Source organism: Acipenser ruthenus, chromosome 8, assembly GCF_902713425.1.
Source record: "Acipenser ruthenus chromosome 8, fAciRut3.2 maternal haplotype, whole genome shotgun sequence".
Classification (NCBI taxonomy): domain Eukaryota; kingdom Metazoa; phylum Chordata; class Actinopteri; order Acipenseriformes; family Acipenseridae; genus Acipenser; species Acipenser ruthenus.
In genome coordinates, this window is record NC_081196.1 from 63378842 (window position 1) to 63396966 (window position 18125).

Genomic DNA, 18125 nt, shown 5'->3' on the forward strand with positions numbered 1-18125 from the left:
ACCACGACTGAAACAAACTTCACGCATAGAGTACATTGGCATCCTGTCCCACTGTGAATGTGAGGACATGTCGGATTGCTTTTTCTGAAAATTATTCTAGGGTTTATAAAGCCAAGGATTGCGTATCTCACCCTAGCATTTTTAATTATCAAGAAAACTGCTCATACCTTTGTGACAAAGCATGGTAATTTCATTATTGAGAGCATCAGAATTAATATTAATAATGTATCCCCAAGGAGGTGCCCACATCACAAAACCAACACATAATCAGGGACCACTGGCAGCCTCTGCCCAAGAAAGAAGGGGCTCGGGGTTCAGGCGTATTTGTAGTTGTGTGGCTTGTCTGACCTGTGAGCGCTAAATTCACAACTCCAGCATGTTACAAATAAGAGAATGTACTGGTAAATGGTGTGTGTTTGATTTTTGCACAGCTGCTGGGCAGATCTATAGACCTGAACCGACTGATCACACAGCGGGTCTCTGCTGCCATGTACAAGTCCCTGGAGCTGGCGATCAACCGTTTCGAGAGCGAGGACCTCACCTCCATCATGGTATGTAGACCACACCTTGCTTTATACACATGGACTTCACTGCCTGATCTTACAGGACCTCCCCTCCATCATGGTATGTAGAGCACACCTTGCTTTATACACATGGACTTCACTGCCTGATCTTACAGGACCTCCCCTCCATCATGGTATATAGAGCACACCTTGCTTTATACATATGGACTACACTTCACTGTCTGTTCATCCATCCATCCATCCATCCATCCATCTGTATGTCTCAGTTATATGTTTGCACATATCTGTAGAATTGTTTATCAAATTGTGATTAAACATTCCATTGCTAATTCTTCTTCTGTGCTGTTCTGTAGTACCGTGCATATATGTCATTGTCATCAATTGTTCATTGTACCGATGACTCTAATTTAGAATTTACAGCCGTGACGGGGATGTGAAGTTACTGACATACCTGCTTAAAATATTAAGATATGAAACAACTATACGTTTTAAATAACAGAAAGAGCAACAGGGCAATGGTACGTGCTCTGCAGCTAGTCTCCCAGGCAGCTGTACACACGTCACTCTACAGAGCAGCTGTACACATGTCATTCTACAGAGTTTTGCATGAACAGAGAATCCCACAGGTTATAGAGAGCTATTAATCAGAATCTGGTAGAGTCCTTCTGTTAGTGTCAAGCTCCTATTTTGACATGTGTTTGCAGTGGATGGTTTGGGTCATGGTGGTCTGCTGTTTCGTTGTGCTGATGCTCTAGTTTTGAATTTAAATCTGTGGTGTGTCTTGAATGTCGGCGTCATGCTTGTTGATTCTAATTGAAAGTGAATTAGCTTGGAAGTGTTTCATTGTTCAGTGATAGCTAAGTTGTACCTCATGGGTTCTGGTATAGAGAATCCTTTGCTCTTTCTGAGTTTCTGTTTGTTGTTCTTGTAGGAGCTGGATGGATTAGTGGAAATCAATCGCATGACTCACAAGCTGCTCAGTAAATTCCTGACTCTGGACAGTTTTGACGCCATGTTCAGAGAGGCGAATCACAACGTGTCGGCGCCCTATGGAAGAATCACGCTTCATGTCTTCTGGGAGCTCAACTACGACTTCCTTCCAAACTACTGCTACAACGGGTCCACCAACAGGTTAGTGAGCCAAAGCTGGGGTTGCTCCTATTCTCTGTTTATCCACAGCACATGCTCACAGTGACACATACTGACTGTGCCACAATCCAAGAGCCAGCTCACACGACCAAAAGAGAGACTGAGTAATTAAACCACACAGACACATACTGACTGTGCCATAATCCAAGAGCCAGCTCACACGACCAAGAGAGAGACTGAGTTATTAAACCACACAGACACATACTGACTGTGCCACAATCCAAGAGCCAGCTCACACGACCAAGAGAGAGACTGAGTTATTAAACCACACAGACACATACTGACTGTGCCATAATCCAAGAGCCAGCTCACACGACCAAGAGAGAGACTGAGTTATTAAACCACACAGACACATACTGACTGTGCCACAATCCAAGAGCCAGCTCACACGACCAAGAGAGAGACTGAGTAATTAAACCACACAGACACATACTGACTGTGTCACAATCCAAGAGCCAGCTCACACGACCAAGAGAGAGACTGAGTAATTAAACCACACAGACACATACTGACTGTGTCACAATCCAAGAGCCAGCTCACACGACCAAGAGAGAGACTGAGTTATTAAACCACACAGACACATACTGACTGTGCCACAATCCAAGAGCCAGCTCACACGACCAAGAGAGAGACTGAGTAATTAAACCACACAGACACATACTGACTGTGTCACAATCCAAGAGCCAGCTCACACGACCAAGAGAGAGACTGAGTTATTAAACCACACAGACACATACTGACTGTGTCACAATCCAAGAGCCAGCTCACACGACCAAGAGAGAGACTGAGTAATTAAACCACACAGACACATACTGACTGTGTCACAACCCAAGAGCCAGCTCGCACGACCAAGAGAGAGAGTGAGTAATTAAACCACACAGACACATACTGACTGTGCCACAATCCAAGAGCCAGCTCACACGACCAAGAGACTGAGTAATTAAACCCTGCATTGCTGAAACAGGGCTTGCCATTTATTAAACGATACAGAATGAACTTGAAAAATAAACTGTTCAGGGTGCCGTGAAGCAAATTAATGAATTATTATTATTATTTATTTCTTAGCAGACGCCCTTATCCAGGGCGACTTACAATTGTTACAAGATATCATATTATACATTATTTCATTTTTGTGTGACCCTTTTAAAAACACGTGCATCCCCCCGTTAGCATTTTCCAGGACTGACTCGAGTGTGTCAAAGCACTAGAATGAACGCAGACTCGCATGACAAATGTAAATACTGAATGTATGATCAATGATGCATGAAAGCAGCGAGCCCCTGCTGTACAGAAAGCACCAGGATGAACACAGACTTGCATGATGAATGTAAATACTGAATGTGTGATCAATGATGCATGAAAGCAGCGAGCCCCTGCTGTACAGAAAGTTCCAGGATGACGTGTGCACCGCTGGCAGTGAGGCGTTATGCAATACCAGTAGGAAACAAAGGGTGCCTCCACGTTGAGGTCTGCCGTTGGTGCAGAGTGGGGGGTTCGTCTGGGTTAAGGGAAAATTCCTCAATTTTAATATGCTGCAGTACTGTTGCATAAAAAAGCTGGAAACCATAAGTTTGTAGTCCTACAAATGCAGTGTACTGTAGAAATACTTTTCTCTTGCAGATTTGTGCGCACTATCCTGCCCTTCTCCCAGGAGTTTCAGAGGGATAAGCAGCCCAATGCCCAGCCCCAGTACCTGTACGGGTCAAAGGTGAGTTGATCGCATTTGTGTAGAAATTTACTTATGACTTAATTTAATGGCATTAAAACATTTCCCTTACCGTACTGAGAACTTGGCAAACATACTCACAGAAATAAAAACAAACAAATACATGCTTTTCTTAAGACTGGTTTTCCTAGAATCAGAAAAAAAGTATGTATTTTTTTGTAAATAATATTAAAACATGAATTCATTTCTTTCTTACCCCAGACCTAGATCGTTCTCGGAGCCAGGTTAAAAATTTGCTCTCTAATATTATTTACACCCAAACAGTTTTGGAAGAACAGTCTTGAAGTGAAAAGTGTATTGCTGTGAGTAGTATAGGAACAATTGAGATGTTTTCAATATGAAATATAAGATTGAGGACATACTATGAACACCCACACCAGACACAAGGAAAGTTCAGCTAATAGCAGCAGTTTATTGAATACAGAAATATGAAAGAACAGAAATCTCAGAAATCAGAAATAATTCTTAAGCATGTGCCATGCATCAGAGACAACCAATAGCATCAAACCTTCAATCAGACTTCTCTAAATATACTTGTCTACAGATAGCAGGTTTACTTAAAAGCTCTTCATGTTAATAACATGAGGTATTCTGACTTTTCAGTTGCTTATCAAGGTTAATTAAAAGTTGCTTTTCACAGATTCTTCAACTCTAGTTAATTACTCAGTTAAGTTGAGTGTGGAGAGTGTAGCGTAGATAATACTCCGCAGGCCCGGGCAGCACTGACTCATTCACTGTCTGGTTGTGGAACTCGGGTCATTGAATTGCTCTGTGAAATCCTTTCTGCGATGATTCTTCAATCTCCAACAGGATCAACACAGTCTTTGTGTTTCTCTCCCCGGTCCTGGTCTCTCAGGCTGTCACCACTTCTCCCCGTATAGCAGCTGCAGCTGAGGTTCTCTCCCTGGTCCTGGTCTCTCAGGCTGTCGCCACTTCTCCCTGTATAGCAGCTGAGATTCTCTTCCTGGTCTCTCAGGCTGTCACCACTTCTCCCTGTATAGCAGCTGAGGTTCTCTCCCTGGTCCTGGTCTCTCAGGCTGTCACCACTTCTCCCTGTATAGCAGCTGAGGTTCTCTCCCTGGTCCTGGTCTCTCAAGCTGTCACCACTTCTCCCTGTATAGCAGCTGAGGTTCTCTCCCTGGTCCTGGTCTCTCAGGCTGTCACCACTTCTCCCTGTATAGCAGCTGAGGTTCTCTCCCTGGTCCTGGTCTCTCAGGCTGTCACCACTTCTCCCTGTATAGCAGCTGCAGCTGAGGTTTGCTTGGTCGTTTCCTTCAGTCAAGGAGCAGCACCCTTGGGCTCTTGGTGCTTGAGAGCATTGTGCTCCTTTGTTGATGGTTTGTATAGTCTTTTACGAGTAGGGGCCTGTGGTGCACTCTCCATATAAGGTAATAATTCAAGTTCTAACAGTGTTAGCCATTGTAGGTATAGCCTTTTCCATATATGGGTTGGTTCCGTAAAAGTCCTTGACTGATTTTCAGAAAGAAGTCCTGCTTTATAATAATTTTACGTCTTTGAGAAGGCTCCTGGCTGTTGCTGTCTTAGCTTCTTGTACTTGCAGCAAACAAACTCCTGAATGGTGTAAAACTTGCACAATTATTTCATTATAGCCAGGTTGCCCATTCTTATTCTTACTTAATGAATTAGTCAGGTTGCCAATATTGAATCAATTTACAGAGAATACCTCCTACAGTAGTTTCATGCTGGTTTTTACTAATTAGTTTATTCTTCTCTGAAAATGCAGACCATGTACATTTTGAAAGACTTCTGAGGAGGATATGGCCAGCTTCAAAAGTACATTTTCCATGACATTAGGGAGGGTAGTTATCCCACACCCAAGGGAGGAAACAACAGGCATTTCAAAAGACACATTTCTGACAAAGTCAGTGAGACCTTCTAAACCGGATGCAGGGTGTAGGTGGCCCTGCAGGCCTTGGATTGATACTGTTCTCAAAGGCTCTGGGAAGGGGTGTCCATGTCTTTGCATGCCAGGGGCACCAGCTCTCGATTTCTGTTGCTGCGGGGAGATGACTCTGATGAAGTAAAGGGATTCTCTATGATGGTAGCCAGCTGGGCGTCTTCTCCAGTGTTGTTGTGTGGGTAGAGACTGTCTGCAGCAGCCTCTCTCTTGTCTGGCACATCTGGGTCGGCGAAGGTCCCCTCTGGGTTATCCTGGTGTTTGCTGCACCAGATGTGCAGGCAGCTGTACAAGAGGATGCCAGCGATAATGAGCAGAAGGAGGCTGCTGGTCAGCCAGATGCCCATGGCCAGTTCCTTCCTGCCACTGCCCAGCGAGGAGGAGGGGTCCTGGCCCAGGGTGTTGAAGACCCGGCACTGGTCGCCAGAGGGATTGGCCGACTGGCACGTGACACACAGGATGTAGCTGGTCTGTGGGTTCAGGTTCCACAAGCTAGCGGAGGTCTGTTCGGTTGGAACTTTGTCCTCCTTAAGGAAGTTCTTCCTGGAGTAGCCTGTGAGCAGATTGTTCCAGTTCGGGTGGTACATGATGCTGTAGAAGCTGTCCACGCAGCTCGGAGAGGCAGGCCACGTGACTGTGGCAGAGGTGGCTGTGATGTTTTGCACAGTGATTCCCATGTTGCTGTCTTTATCTCTGTATCTTTAGTTTTTCATTCTAAGAAAAATCCCTTTTTCGTCTTCTAAAGCAACAGTGTGTCGGCAAGCATTTTCATTGTCTGCTTTTGAAGGTCTTCATTCTGAAATATGAGAGAATTGCGTATGTAAATTAGTCAAACGGTCACTCTATTCCCTGTCATTTCATGGTGTCTCCTTTCTATTTCTATTGTGCATTGAAAACTGTTAGAAATCTGCTGCAGGGCCAGCTTTCTGATGCCAACGTATGCAGTTCTGGGGCCTCCACAGAAGGAACAGTGCTAATGGTTCTGACTATACCTGCAGATTTCCACTTCCCCTGTTTACCTGAAGGGATTTGCAGCGACAGTCATTGAGGAATGGTCATGTAAAGCCCCTAAACAATTCCATTTATTGCAGACTTGTTCTATCGAATCTGTATCTGTGCTGCCCTGGCTGAGCTGGCACTGCATCCTATGACAGATCCTTGTAATTTGAAGAGTTTTGTCAATCTAGAGTATACACATTGACTATACCAATGAACTTTAAAACGTGACTTCTAACAAATACTTAGCTCTGTTAAATGCCACACAGTGTGCACCCATTCACCACAAAAGTGCCATTTGTATTCTGAATGCAGTTTAGGACCTGAAAGATGTTATTGTAAACAGGACTTGCTGTGAGAGATGAATTAGCCAAATGTGAATCTGCTTGTAATTGATTGGCTGTGGTGCTTATTTCAGTGATGAGATCATTTGACAGGATTGTTTGAACACTCGCAGGAACTTTTTAGCACCAGCATATTAATTCTATTCAGTACACAGCATATTTAAAGGAACGCTGTTTGAATTAAACAGAAGGAGAACTAAAAAGCATTCATGGCAAGCCTGGCAGCTTGGTTGGTCCCAGTTTGCTAGCGTGGATACAATCAGGCTACCATTTAAGTTAATAAGTGATAAGATGTGGTTTATGGATCTGTTTTGACTACAGATGATTTGTTGGATGTTTGAGTGTGTGTACCTTGTACTGTTTGTTTCTTTGTTTGTTTGTTTTTGCCCCGTTCCAGTGGGCTCGTTCTCTTATGTCCTTGTTACCTTTTTGTTGCCACTTTTATATCCTGCAAAGTCTGCCTAAACAACATACAACAACTTCCTAATTTTAGAACGCTGTCAATATCAGAATAACCCTGCACAACATCTTCAAAGTCTCTTTGCTTTCTGGTGTGTGACATGAGAGCCCAGCATCACAATGAGGAATCCCAGCCGTGAGTCTGAACCCCAGCATCACGGTGAGGAATCCCAGCCGTGAGTCTGAACCCCAGCATCACAATGAGGAATCCCGGCCGTGAGTCTGAACCCCAGCATCACAAGGAGGAATCCCAGCCGTGAGTCTGAACCCCAGCATCACAAGGAGGAATCCCAGCCGTGAGTCTGAACCCCAGCATCACGATGAGGAATCCCAGCCGTGAGTCTGAACCCCAGCATCATGATGAGGAATCCCGGCCGTGAGTCTGAACCCCAGCATCATGATGAGGAATCCCAGCCGTGAGTCTGAACCCCAGCATCACAATGAGGAATCCCAGCCGTGAGTCTGAACCCCAGCATCACAAGGAGGAACCCCAGCATCATGATGAGGAATCCCGGCCGTGAGTCTGAACCCCAGCATCACAAGGAGGAACCCCAGCATCACAAGGAGGAATCCCAGCCGTGAGTCTGAACCCCAGCATCACAATGAGGAATCCCGGCCGTGAGTCTGAACCCCAGCATCACAAGGAGGAACCCCAGCATCATGATGAGGAATCCCGGCCGTGAGTCTGAACCCCAGCATCATGATGAGGAATCCCAGCCGTGAGTCTGAACCCCAGCATCACAAGGAGGAATCCCAGCCGTGAGTCTGAACCCCAGCATCACAAGGAGGAATCCCAGCCGTGAGTCTGAACCCCAGCATCACGATGAGGAATCCCGGCCGTGAGTCTGAACCCCAGCATCACGATGAGGAGTCCCGGCCGTGAGTCTGAACCCCAGCATCATGATGAGGAATCCCAGCCGTGAGTCTGAACCCCAGCATCACGATGAGGAATCCCAGCCGTGAGTCTGAACCCCAGCATCACGGTGAGGAATCCCGGCCGTGAGTCTGAACCCCAGCATCACGATGAGGAGTCCCGGCCGTGAGTCTGAACCCCAGCATCACCACGAGGAATCCCGGCCGTGAGTCTGAACCCCAGCATCACGATGAGGAATCCCAGCCGTGAGTCTGAACCCCAGCATCACGGTGAGGAACCCCAGCATCACAATGAGGAATCCCGCCCGTGAGTGTGAACCCCAGCATCACCACGAGGAATCCCAGCATCATGATGAGGAATCCTAGCCGTGAGTCTGAACCCCAGCATCACAAGGAGGAATCCCAGCCGTGAGTCTGAACCCCAGCATCACGATGAGGAATCCCAGCCGTGAGTCTGAACCCCAGCATCACAAGGAGGAACCCCAGCATCATGATGAGGAATCCCAGCCGTGAGTCTGAACCCCAGCATCACAAGGAGGAATCCCAGCCGTGAGTCTGAACCCCAGCATCACAATGAGGAATCCCAGCCGTGAGTCTGAACCCCAGCATCACAAGGAGGAATCCCAGCCGTGAGTCTGAACCCCAGCATCACAAGGAGGAATCCCAGCCATGAGTCTGAACCCCAGCATCACGGTGAGGAATCCCGGCCGTGAGTCTGAACCCCAGCATCACGGTGAGGAACCCCAGCATCACGATGAGGAGTCCCGGCTGTGAGTCTGAACCCCAGCATCACAATGAGGAATCCCGGCCGCGAGTCTGCAGTGAGAAAGGTCATCCTCTGCATTCCCGTCAATTCTTATTGTTTTGGGTATTTCGCCCCACTCCAGTGGTCGTGCCAATCTTTCTGAAGCAATGAGCTGTAACCACACAGGCACATTATCAACTGGAGAACTCTGCAACATAATGGATTGTGGGCTTGAAGCCTAAACTTTTAAATACTGTACAAACGCACAAGTAATTTTTTTCTTCTTTACAAAATGTAATTGCCTCTACCGCTATTTAATTACTTCTACTTCTGAAAGGTAATGCTGTCTCCCTTTTTAAAAGGTGTGAAAAGTCTAAAAGCGCAACCTCCTACAAGTCAACCCACTCTCGCAACTGCAGTGGTCTTTTCAAATCGTTTCTGACAGCGCTGTACTGTTCTGTAACTGTAAAGAGATGGTGTTCCTTGGTGGGTGTGTAGGTGGTAACTTGAACTATGTATTTTTATATCTTGTCTCCATGACTTGGCTCATTTTAATAGTTTCTCCTAAGACTTGGCTCATTTTAGTACAGTTTCTCCTAAGACTTGGTGCTGTACAATTGCATTAGTTTAAAACTGAATACAACAGCCATGTTAACAGCAACAACAGAATATGACCAATATATGATGCATAGAATCCCGCAGCATGATGAGCATTTAACATGAATAACTGTATTTTTCCAGTACTGAAAAAGGTTACACAAATCTACAGATCTGAAGAGACTAAATGTATATGTTCTATGTAGTATTTAAATATGTATCATGCACTTACAACATTAATATCTCTAGTTAGTTATTAATCATTACCCGATTAAGACCCGGGTACCCGGTTCTGGATTTTCTACCCGTGCCGACCTCTAATTTGAGAGTCTGCCAGCTGTTTACTTGGTCCTGTACAGCATGCTTTCACTTTGGTGACACTGCTGCTGTCCTCCACACACACACACGCAGAACCGATGAAGCGGATGGATGCTGAAGTCACTACAGTTACAAAGCCAAAATGTGCTACATTTGATTTGCCAAGCCATGTAAGCAGCAACTGCAGCCTGCACGCAGTTTGATTATAAAAATGAATTCCGATTGATTTTTCTTGCAGTTCGAATTGTATCCAGCACATTTGCCATTCTGATTGCGTCAACAGACTGTCTGTCTTGATCCGAGATACAGCACCATCTTCAGTGTCTTAACAGCCACTATAGCTGTGTATGTAAGAGATACAGCACCGTCTTCAGTGTCTTAACAGCCACTATAGCTGTGTATGTAAGAGATACAGCACCGTCTTCAGTGTCTTAACAGCCACTATAGCTGTGTATGTAAGCTTACCAGCTATACAGAGCATGCCATTCTAAAACAATGCAAGCCACTTTCATAAGTTCTATTAAAACTACAAAATGCACAACTTCAGTCGTATTAGATTCTTTGATGTTATTGGTGTTTTGAAGTTATAGAACTACTTAATATCTTGCTTGGGTTAAAATCTCGATTTATCAAGGATTCCCCAGTGGGGAAAAGAAAAGAAACAATAACAAAAAAGCCTGTATCTATGTATCTCCATCTCTCTATCTATCTCAAAGCCTTTGTTGTAAATCCTTTGTGTTTCTGAATGTAGACAACGTAATCATTATTCTTGTAAATAGTTATTTTGGAAAGTTCTTTAGTAATGGGTATGAAAAAACAGAAACGTGCATTCAGATAGAACAAGCCGTGTTAGATCTGCCAAGCTGTTCCTCCTCCAGGCTTTGTTGAGCTGAGTGTTGTCAATCACTGTGTCACTGTCAATTAGTCTTAAAATGGTCTGACACTTTATAACAGCAGTCGTAGTTTGAGCAATGTTCAGTCATGCAGCAGCTTTTTGCATCTGCGATTCTGTGTGTCTGTAAAAATCACAGCAGAATCATTGCATTCCTTCATTTGAATTCTCTAATGCTATGAATCGCTGATTTTAGTGTTTTCTTAAACCACAGTAACAACCACAGTTTCTCAGAACAAAGTTGAAAGCATGCAGCACAGAAATTAAATGTAAAAGATGCACACTTACCCAATCCTCAGTTTGGGGGGAAAAGGACATGCAGCTTTGCAGCTCTATCTTGTGAAGTAAGCTGCCTTTGATGCTGCTTTGGAAAGCTTGAGTGTTTGTTTAGTTGATGTACTTCAACGTGTAGACCAGTCCCTCCTCAATCTTTTTTCTGATTATTCCCTAAAGGGATGACTATGACCTGTTCATTTCTTTTGTTCTCTTGCTGGGTAGAAATGAAGCTGTTGCCTTCTTTAAGCAGCAGTCTATGTGTGTGGGAGGAGGCATTCTTGAGTAATCAGAAGGACAAAACATCAACCCAGTCCACAGAACGCTACATTTGCAGACGGTGTCACGCAAAGTGACTGACTTTCTTCCAGCTAACAGACCATCTGCCTTCAAAACGTGTGTCTCTATTCTACAGTAACATCAGCCCCAAGGATAGCCACAGCGGCGTGGTGATCCAGCTGCTTGTAATAGTAATGCACTCCTTTCTGAGGAAGCCCACACAAGGATGTTAAGGAGACTTTGTGTATTAATGTATTGCTGCACGTGATGCCAGGCAGCCTGTATCCTAGCAACCTGCGACTGTGCTTTCTCTAAAGGTTAGCTCTGGGGAACTTTCGAGTGAGAATAATAAGTAGGTGCATCCACTTTTATCAGGGTGTACCTGCTTCTAGCTCACCGGAAAGAATGACGCCATAATGGAAATATAACACTAAGCACTGGGGATAGATCAATGTTGCCCAAAGCATTTCATAACAAAATACTGAAAGTTATTTCAAGTGATCCTGGAAGATAGGAAACAGCACAACAAGGTGCAGTACATCTCACAGGTACTGAGACAGGAAATCTCACGGCAAGGTGCAGTACATCTCGCAGGTACTGAGACAGGAAACAGCACAGTAAGATGCAGTACATGTCGCAGGTACTGAGACAGGAAACAGCACAGTAAGGTGCAATACATCTCACAGGTACTGAGACGGGAAACAGTACAGCAGGGTGCAGTACATCTCACAGGTACCGAGACAGGAAACAGCACAGCAAGGTGCAGTACATCTCACAGGTACTGAGACGGGGAACAGCACAGCAAGGTGCAGTACATCTAAAGCCCCTTTCACACTGGCATGCTCTGCCCGGGTCAGGACCCGGTGTCATACGGGTCAGGTACGGGATTTCACACTGCTTTTGAGGAAGCAGGGTTGACCTGGGTGACAGATTCAAATACACAACGCTCGTATCAATGCCCCGGAAGCAGCTTGTTGCAGACACTTCCATCCAAGCTTCTCTGGATTGAAATGTGATAGGGTATCCATTGGAGCATTTCACAGGAGGAAGCACATACCCCCTTGCCCCTTCTCATTACATTATTTATTTATTTATTTATTTATTTATTTATTTATTTATTTGAGAGTGCATTACATTTAGGTACAAGCAAAAATGATATTATTTGCAACTGCTACAATAATAGTGTCAAATAATATCTAATCACCTCATTTATTAAACAGCATTTATTAGAGCTGATTTATTGTCTTCTCGTCTAAACGCAATAAAGAACCAATTATGGCCATTTTTAATGTAGAAGCTAAATTAAGAAACTGGATAATACAATATATATCAAAAGATTTACAGGACGAAAGAGAGAAGTTCAGCACAGAGGGATTGATTTGATATTCCAGTGCGTTTTCTGCGATGCAGCTTTTTTTTTTTTTTTTTTAAATAGATTTTCAGCAGCACACTATCCCACTTTAAGATATTATTCCAGTGAAAATCCATATTAAATCTTCTAAAACATATTGGTCATTGCATTTCATATACTGACATCAATTCCACTGAACACTTCTTTTCACAGTGTCTTATTTGTGTTTTTTAGTATAGGTGGCAAAGTCCCTACATATAGGAACCATGTGCTGTGTTTGAAGCAGAATCTTCATATATAGTAGATACTGTAGGTCTCCACATTTCCTGAGTGGTAACTGTATTAATGGCAATTGGAGATTTTTACATTGAAAGGATGTCAACGGTGTTAGTTATTTTGGGCCACACTGTACAGTGTATATAAACACGATTCAATCAGGTTTTCTAGTTACAGACATTTAGACTGGAGTCTAGTAATATGGCTGCAAAAAGCATATCTCTTTTTAAAGTACTCTGTCTTTGAGAGGAATGAAAAGGTTTGTATATTGTTTTGTAGTATTTTAAAAACTGTCATAGATTCTATCAAATGAATGTTCCAAGCCCTGCATTCCCTTGACTCTCACTCAAGTATGAATGTCTTGAGGCAGAACACCTGGAGCTCTCTGAAGAGGAATGTATATTTCATGAAAAGCTCTGTACTGAAGATGACCAGTGGGATTAAAGCTCCTTCTCAAGGACTGGATAGTACTGAATTATGCATTTGTTTCTTCAGTATACTAATCCTCAACGATTAAAACATAAAAAATAAAACATGAACACAAGCGCTTTCTTTATATCTGCAAATAAAACTGTTCTAAACCTGAAGCTTAATTCTTAAAAGCATCAAAAAACAAATCAAACAATTGAATATTCATTGTTGATTCAGATGATAATCAGGTCCTGGGTAGTCTCTCGGAATCAGTAGGAAGTCTGTTTTAGAAGTTTCAGAGGTGCTAAAATATACATGATTTATTATTAACATCATGCAGCAATACCAACAGTTTCAATATTTTATGACCTTGTGCTCTTGCTCTCGCTCTGTGTGTGTAGAAGTACAGTTATCTGGAAGGAATTGGAGTTTATATTGCGTGGGTTAGTCATGCAGTGCACAGTTCATTTCATTTAAAAACATAGGATGAATTAATAAGATAAGATGATGTCACTATCTAGCTCAGAACTGTTTGTTCGTTTCCTTTGTCTTTGTTGTAGAAAAATAAAAATGCAGGCTGCCTGTCATGATGGTGAGTGACAGTGAGTGAGCTTCATAGGAACACACACACAGTGTTAAGCACTGTGTGCTGTAATGATGATATTTGTGGTGCAGAATAACAGAACAGAGTCAATCCAGTAATGTTGGACCTGAACCACAAAACCCTGTACTGACTCGCCCTACTCAGCATTTTGTCTGTTTTTCAAAACAATGAGGCAGTGCATTTCCATTAGTAATTGCATCTTTCTTAATGACCCTTTTTATCTTTTTCTAGGCACTCAATTTGGCATACAGCAGCATTTACAGCTTCTACAGGAACTTTGTGGGCCCGCCTCACTTCAAGGCAATCTGCAGACTCCTGGGATACCAGGGCATCGCCGTGGTGATGGAGGAGCTGCTCAAGGTTGTCAAGAGTCTGGTAGGTGAAGAACATCCTGCCTTGCTGTCTGATCCTGCCCTGCTCAGTACGTGGGGGGGATGATGCTGCAGGCACTGCTCCAGCATGATGCAGGTGCTGTCCCATCTGAGACCTCATAGCCAGGTCGTGTCTGCTCTGTGGGACCCTGGCATTGCAGTGTTGGAGGTGATATCATATCTGAGACCTCATAGCCAGGTCGTGTCTGCTCTGTGGGGCCCTGGCACTGCAGTGCTGGAGGTGATATCATATCTGAGACCTCATAGCCAGGTCGTGTCTGCTCTGTGGGGCCCTGGCACTGCAGTGTTGGAGGTGATATCATATCTGAAACCTCATAGCCAGGTCGTGTCTGCTCTGTGGGGCCCTGGCACTGCAGTGTTGGAGGTGATATCATATCTGAGACCTCATAGCCAGGTCGTGTCTGCTCTGTGGGGCCCTGGCACTGCAGTGTTGGAGGTGATATCATATCTGAGACCTCATAGCCAGGTCGTGTCTGCTCTGTGGGGCCCTGGCACTGCAGTGTTGGAGGTGATATCATATCTGAAACCTCATAGCCAGGTCGTGTCTGCTCTGTGGGGCCCTGGCACTGCAGTGTTGGAGGTGATATCATATCTGAGACCTTATAGCCAGGTCGTGTCTGCGCTGTGGGGCCCTGGCACTGCAGTGTTGGAGGTGATATCATATCTGAGACCTCATAGCCAGGTCGTGTCTGCGCTGTGGGGCCCTGGCACTGCAGTGTTGGAGGTGATATCATATCTGAGACCCACGCCAGGTCGTGTCTGCTCTGTGGGGCCCTGGCACTGCAGTGTTGGAGGTGATATCATATCTGAGACCTCATAGCCAGGTCGTATCTGCTCTGTGGGGCCCTGGCACTGCAGTGTTGGAGGTGATATCATATCTGAGACCTCATAGCCAGGTCGTGTCTGCGCTGTGGGGCCCTGGCACTGCAGTGTTGGAGGTGATATCATATCTGAGACCCACGCCAGGTCGTGTCTGCACTGCTGTGGTTGAACGGCATTATTGAGTATACTGGGACGGGATCACGATGAAAGTAGTAAGAGCATGTTTTGGTGCTCCCCAAGTTAGAGTACATAAGGACCTTTTTATTTTATTGTGTTGCATGTTCCCATGTGTTGCTACATCTGTTTATGTAAGGTGTGTGTATTGTTTTCATTTCTTTTTTTTTTTTTTTTTTTTTGAACACTTTTCTAAACTTTTTAAATTGCATTCCCTGCCTCAAGATGGCTTCCCATTTACCTGCATGGACACCTCAGAACTACATTTCCCATTATCTTCTTGCTCACTGGTAAGTCCATCTCAGTTACATATGTGAGCAGGAGGATGTTGGGAAATGTAGTTCGGAGAGGTCCATGCAGGTAGATGTGAGGCCATCTTGAGGCAGGGAATACAATTTAAGTTTAAAAAAGTGGTCAAAATTAAAAAAAAAAAAAAAATGTAAGCAATACACACACCTTACATAAACAGTCGTAGCAACACATGGGAACAATAAAATAAAAAGGTTCTTATGTACCCTGTTAAGGGAGACTTTAGAAAGTTATATCATATGTGGTCATGATATTTGAATGAATGGTCACCTGCTTTTATAAATGTGTCTGATTTGAATGCCCGATTTGATTTAAATCGGGCAACAGGTTAATTGCATGACGCTGTATGTTCCTGAACTAAGGATACCATGAAAGCTGTGGTTCTGAATCCATCAGTGCCACTAAACTGTACTGTACTTCTCTCCCTCTGCAGCTGCAAGGGACCATTCTCCAGTATGTGAGGACTCTAATGGAAGTGATGCCCAAAATCTGCAGACTCCCCAGGCATGAGTACGGCTCTCCAGGTGAGTGAGCGCTGCTAAAGCCCTTGTTTTATGTGGTTTTGGAACAAAGGAGGCTAGAGGAAGTTTCTGATTGGCTAGTTCATACCAGAGTTGACACATAGGAGGCTGTGTGGTCCAGTGGTTAAAGAAAAGGGCTTGTAACCAGGAGGTCCCTAGTTCAAATCCCACCACAGCCACTGACTCATTGTGTGACCCTGAGCAAGTCACTTAATCTCCTTGTGCTCCGTCTTTCGGGTGAGACGTAATTGTAAGTGACTCTGCAGCTGATGCATAGTTCACACACCCTAGTCTCTCTAAGTCGCCTTGGATAAAGGTGTCTGCTAAATAAACAAATAATAATAATCATCCTTGTGTTAAAGGTGTTGAGGTGTCACCTCTGTCGGAATGAATTTCAGAATCATTTTCTTAAAATCAAGGCTTTATTTAAGGTAATAAAATGTGCCACCTCACTCGTAGTTTATGTCTGGTCTTATTTCTATGTTCCTATTAAATGTACTTGTCTTTGGGTATGAAACCCGTCGGAGTTCAATGCAAGCAGATGAGAGATTTCATTGAGTTCATTCGGTCTTTGAAGAGCAAACTGACTGAAGCAGGTTCCAGGTGGCTCGTTCCTCAAGGGGACCCAATGAACAGGTCCTGGTCCTCATTTTTAACACTGTGGATTGTGTCTTTGTCATTTAGTATTAATGGTGTAGTGTCTTTCACTTATGCTTGTGGAAGTGCCAGTGTATGACATCAACATGTATCTGGAGTGGATGAGCAGCTCCTATTAAGAAGTGCAGACGCTGCAGGGTAGCTTGTGCACATGCCGATAATTGTGAGGTTTACAGCTTCTGTGTGTGAGAAAAGGAGGAAGAAACGTCTCGGTGTATGAGAGTTGAAAAGTATAGTATAGTACAGCAAATGATGCCTTCATGCCAGGAATCACGTTTTTAATTCATTATTCGAATTTGCTTAAGTTTACCCCGTGCGAGTTATGACTGTTGCTCCTTTTCCGACGGGAGACCTGAACGGCAAGCTTCACTGTCCTGAGATGAAGTGGTTTTTACTTCATGTTTAATATACAAGGCTCGCCCTGTAAAGGACAATGAAGATAATGGTTATACTCTCATGATGAGCTTGTCTCCGCTCTGCTGGTCCCACGCTCCCATCTGCTTCAGTTCCTCTTCGTTCTCATCATTACAGTCAGGGAGATGATTGGCTTCAAACTCATCTTTGAGAAACGAGAGGAGAGTTGGCGAGTTGTGTTCATTTTTTGTTTTCATTTTGAAATGATGTTCCATACACAGCAGCATTTTGATTGTTTACATCAATTGGACTGACACATCTGTGCTATAATTCCAACTGAATACATTTAGTATTCGCTTGAAAACTACAAAAAACCCTGCATTGGTGCTGTATGTGCGGCAGTGTTTTGTTTGTGTCTAGACGCTAAAGCTCCCACACTGAAGTGTACCTGATGTTGTCCATGTGTGTCTGTTTCCATGCAGGCATCCTGGAGTTCTTCCATCACCAGCTGAAGGACATAGTGGAGTATGCAGAGCTGAAGACTGTGTGCTTCCAGAACCTCCGAGAAGTGGGCAATGCCATGCTGTTCTGCCTCCTCATGGAGCAGTGCCTGGTATGTAATCAATCAATCAATCAATCAATCAATCAATCAATCAATCCCTTTCACTGAAGCAGGTAAGAAACCAGTTGAGAACAAGTCCTCCTTTACAATGGTGACCCTGCCGAGAAACCATATAGACATAACAGCTAATACAAGACACACGACAACTACCGACACGTCACCAAAAGTCAAATGAAACCCTGCAATCCTGCCCGTTCACTGCAGATTTAACAATTGCAAGTGTGTCTGTAGCAGATCCAGTTTGAAAAGCTCAACAGAAACCAGACAGATCTGTTTCAGATCGCTCAGTAAAACATTGCTGTATATATTTAAGTGCTAAAATAACAAGTATATTTACACTATTCTTTCAGAAATGGGTATTTTCACAGGGAACTACATATTACACGGCAATGGGTGCTTCATGGAAACCGACAGGGAATCAAAATACAATGAAGACAGTTTGATAGAATCCCTGGTTAATGGAATGAACCTCATCACAAATACCATTCCGAACCTGTAAACCAATACAAACCCACGGCTGGATTACAGCAGCATAAACC

The 18125-nt window shown here is 44.1% G+C and overlaps 2 protein-coding genes across 2 annotated transcripts in view; one reads left to right on the forward strand and one right to left on the reverse strand.

Moving 5' to 3' along the window:
* LOC117407146 (cytoplasmic FMR1-interacting protein 1 homolog) overlaps window positions 1–18125 on the forward strand; it is a 55506-nt gene that overhangs the window by 31869 nt on the left and 5512 nt on the right. The window contains exons 21-26 of the mRNA XM_059029464.1: window positions 432–551; window positions 1456–1655; window positions 3294–3381; window positions 13967–14110; window positions 15866–15956; window positions 17447–17577. Of these exons, the coding sequence (XP_058885447.1) occupies window positions 432–551; window positions 1456–1655; window positions 3294–3381; window positions 13967–14110; window positions 15866–15956; window positions 17447–17577 (774 nt within the window). The remainder of the gene's footprint in view (window positions 1–431; window positions 552–1455; window positions 1656–3293; window positions 3382–13966; window positions 14111–15865; window positions 15957–17446; window positions 17578–18125) is intronic.
* Window positions 3792–11813, reverse strand: LOC117407149 (fibronectin type III domain-containing protein 9-like). Its single transcript, XM_034011842.3, has 2 exons — window positions 10830–11813; window positions 3792–6113 (listed from the first exon to the last, which is right to left on the reverse strand). The coding sequence occupies exon 2, from the start codon at window positions 5992–5994 to the stop codon at window positions 5350–5352; it is 645 nt and encodes a 214-aa protein (XP_033867733.1). The 5' UTR covers window positions 5995–6113; window positions 10830–11813; the 3' UTR covers window positions 3792–5349.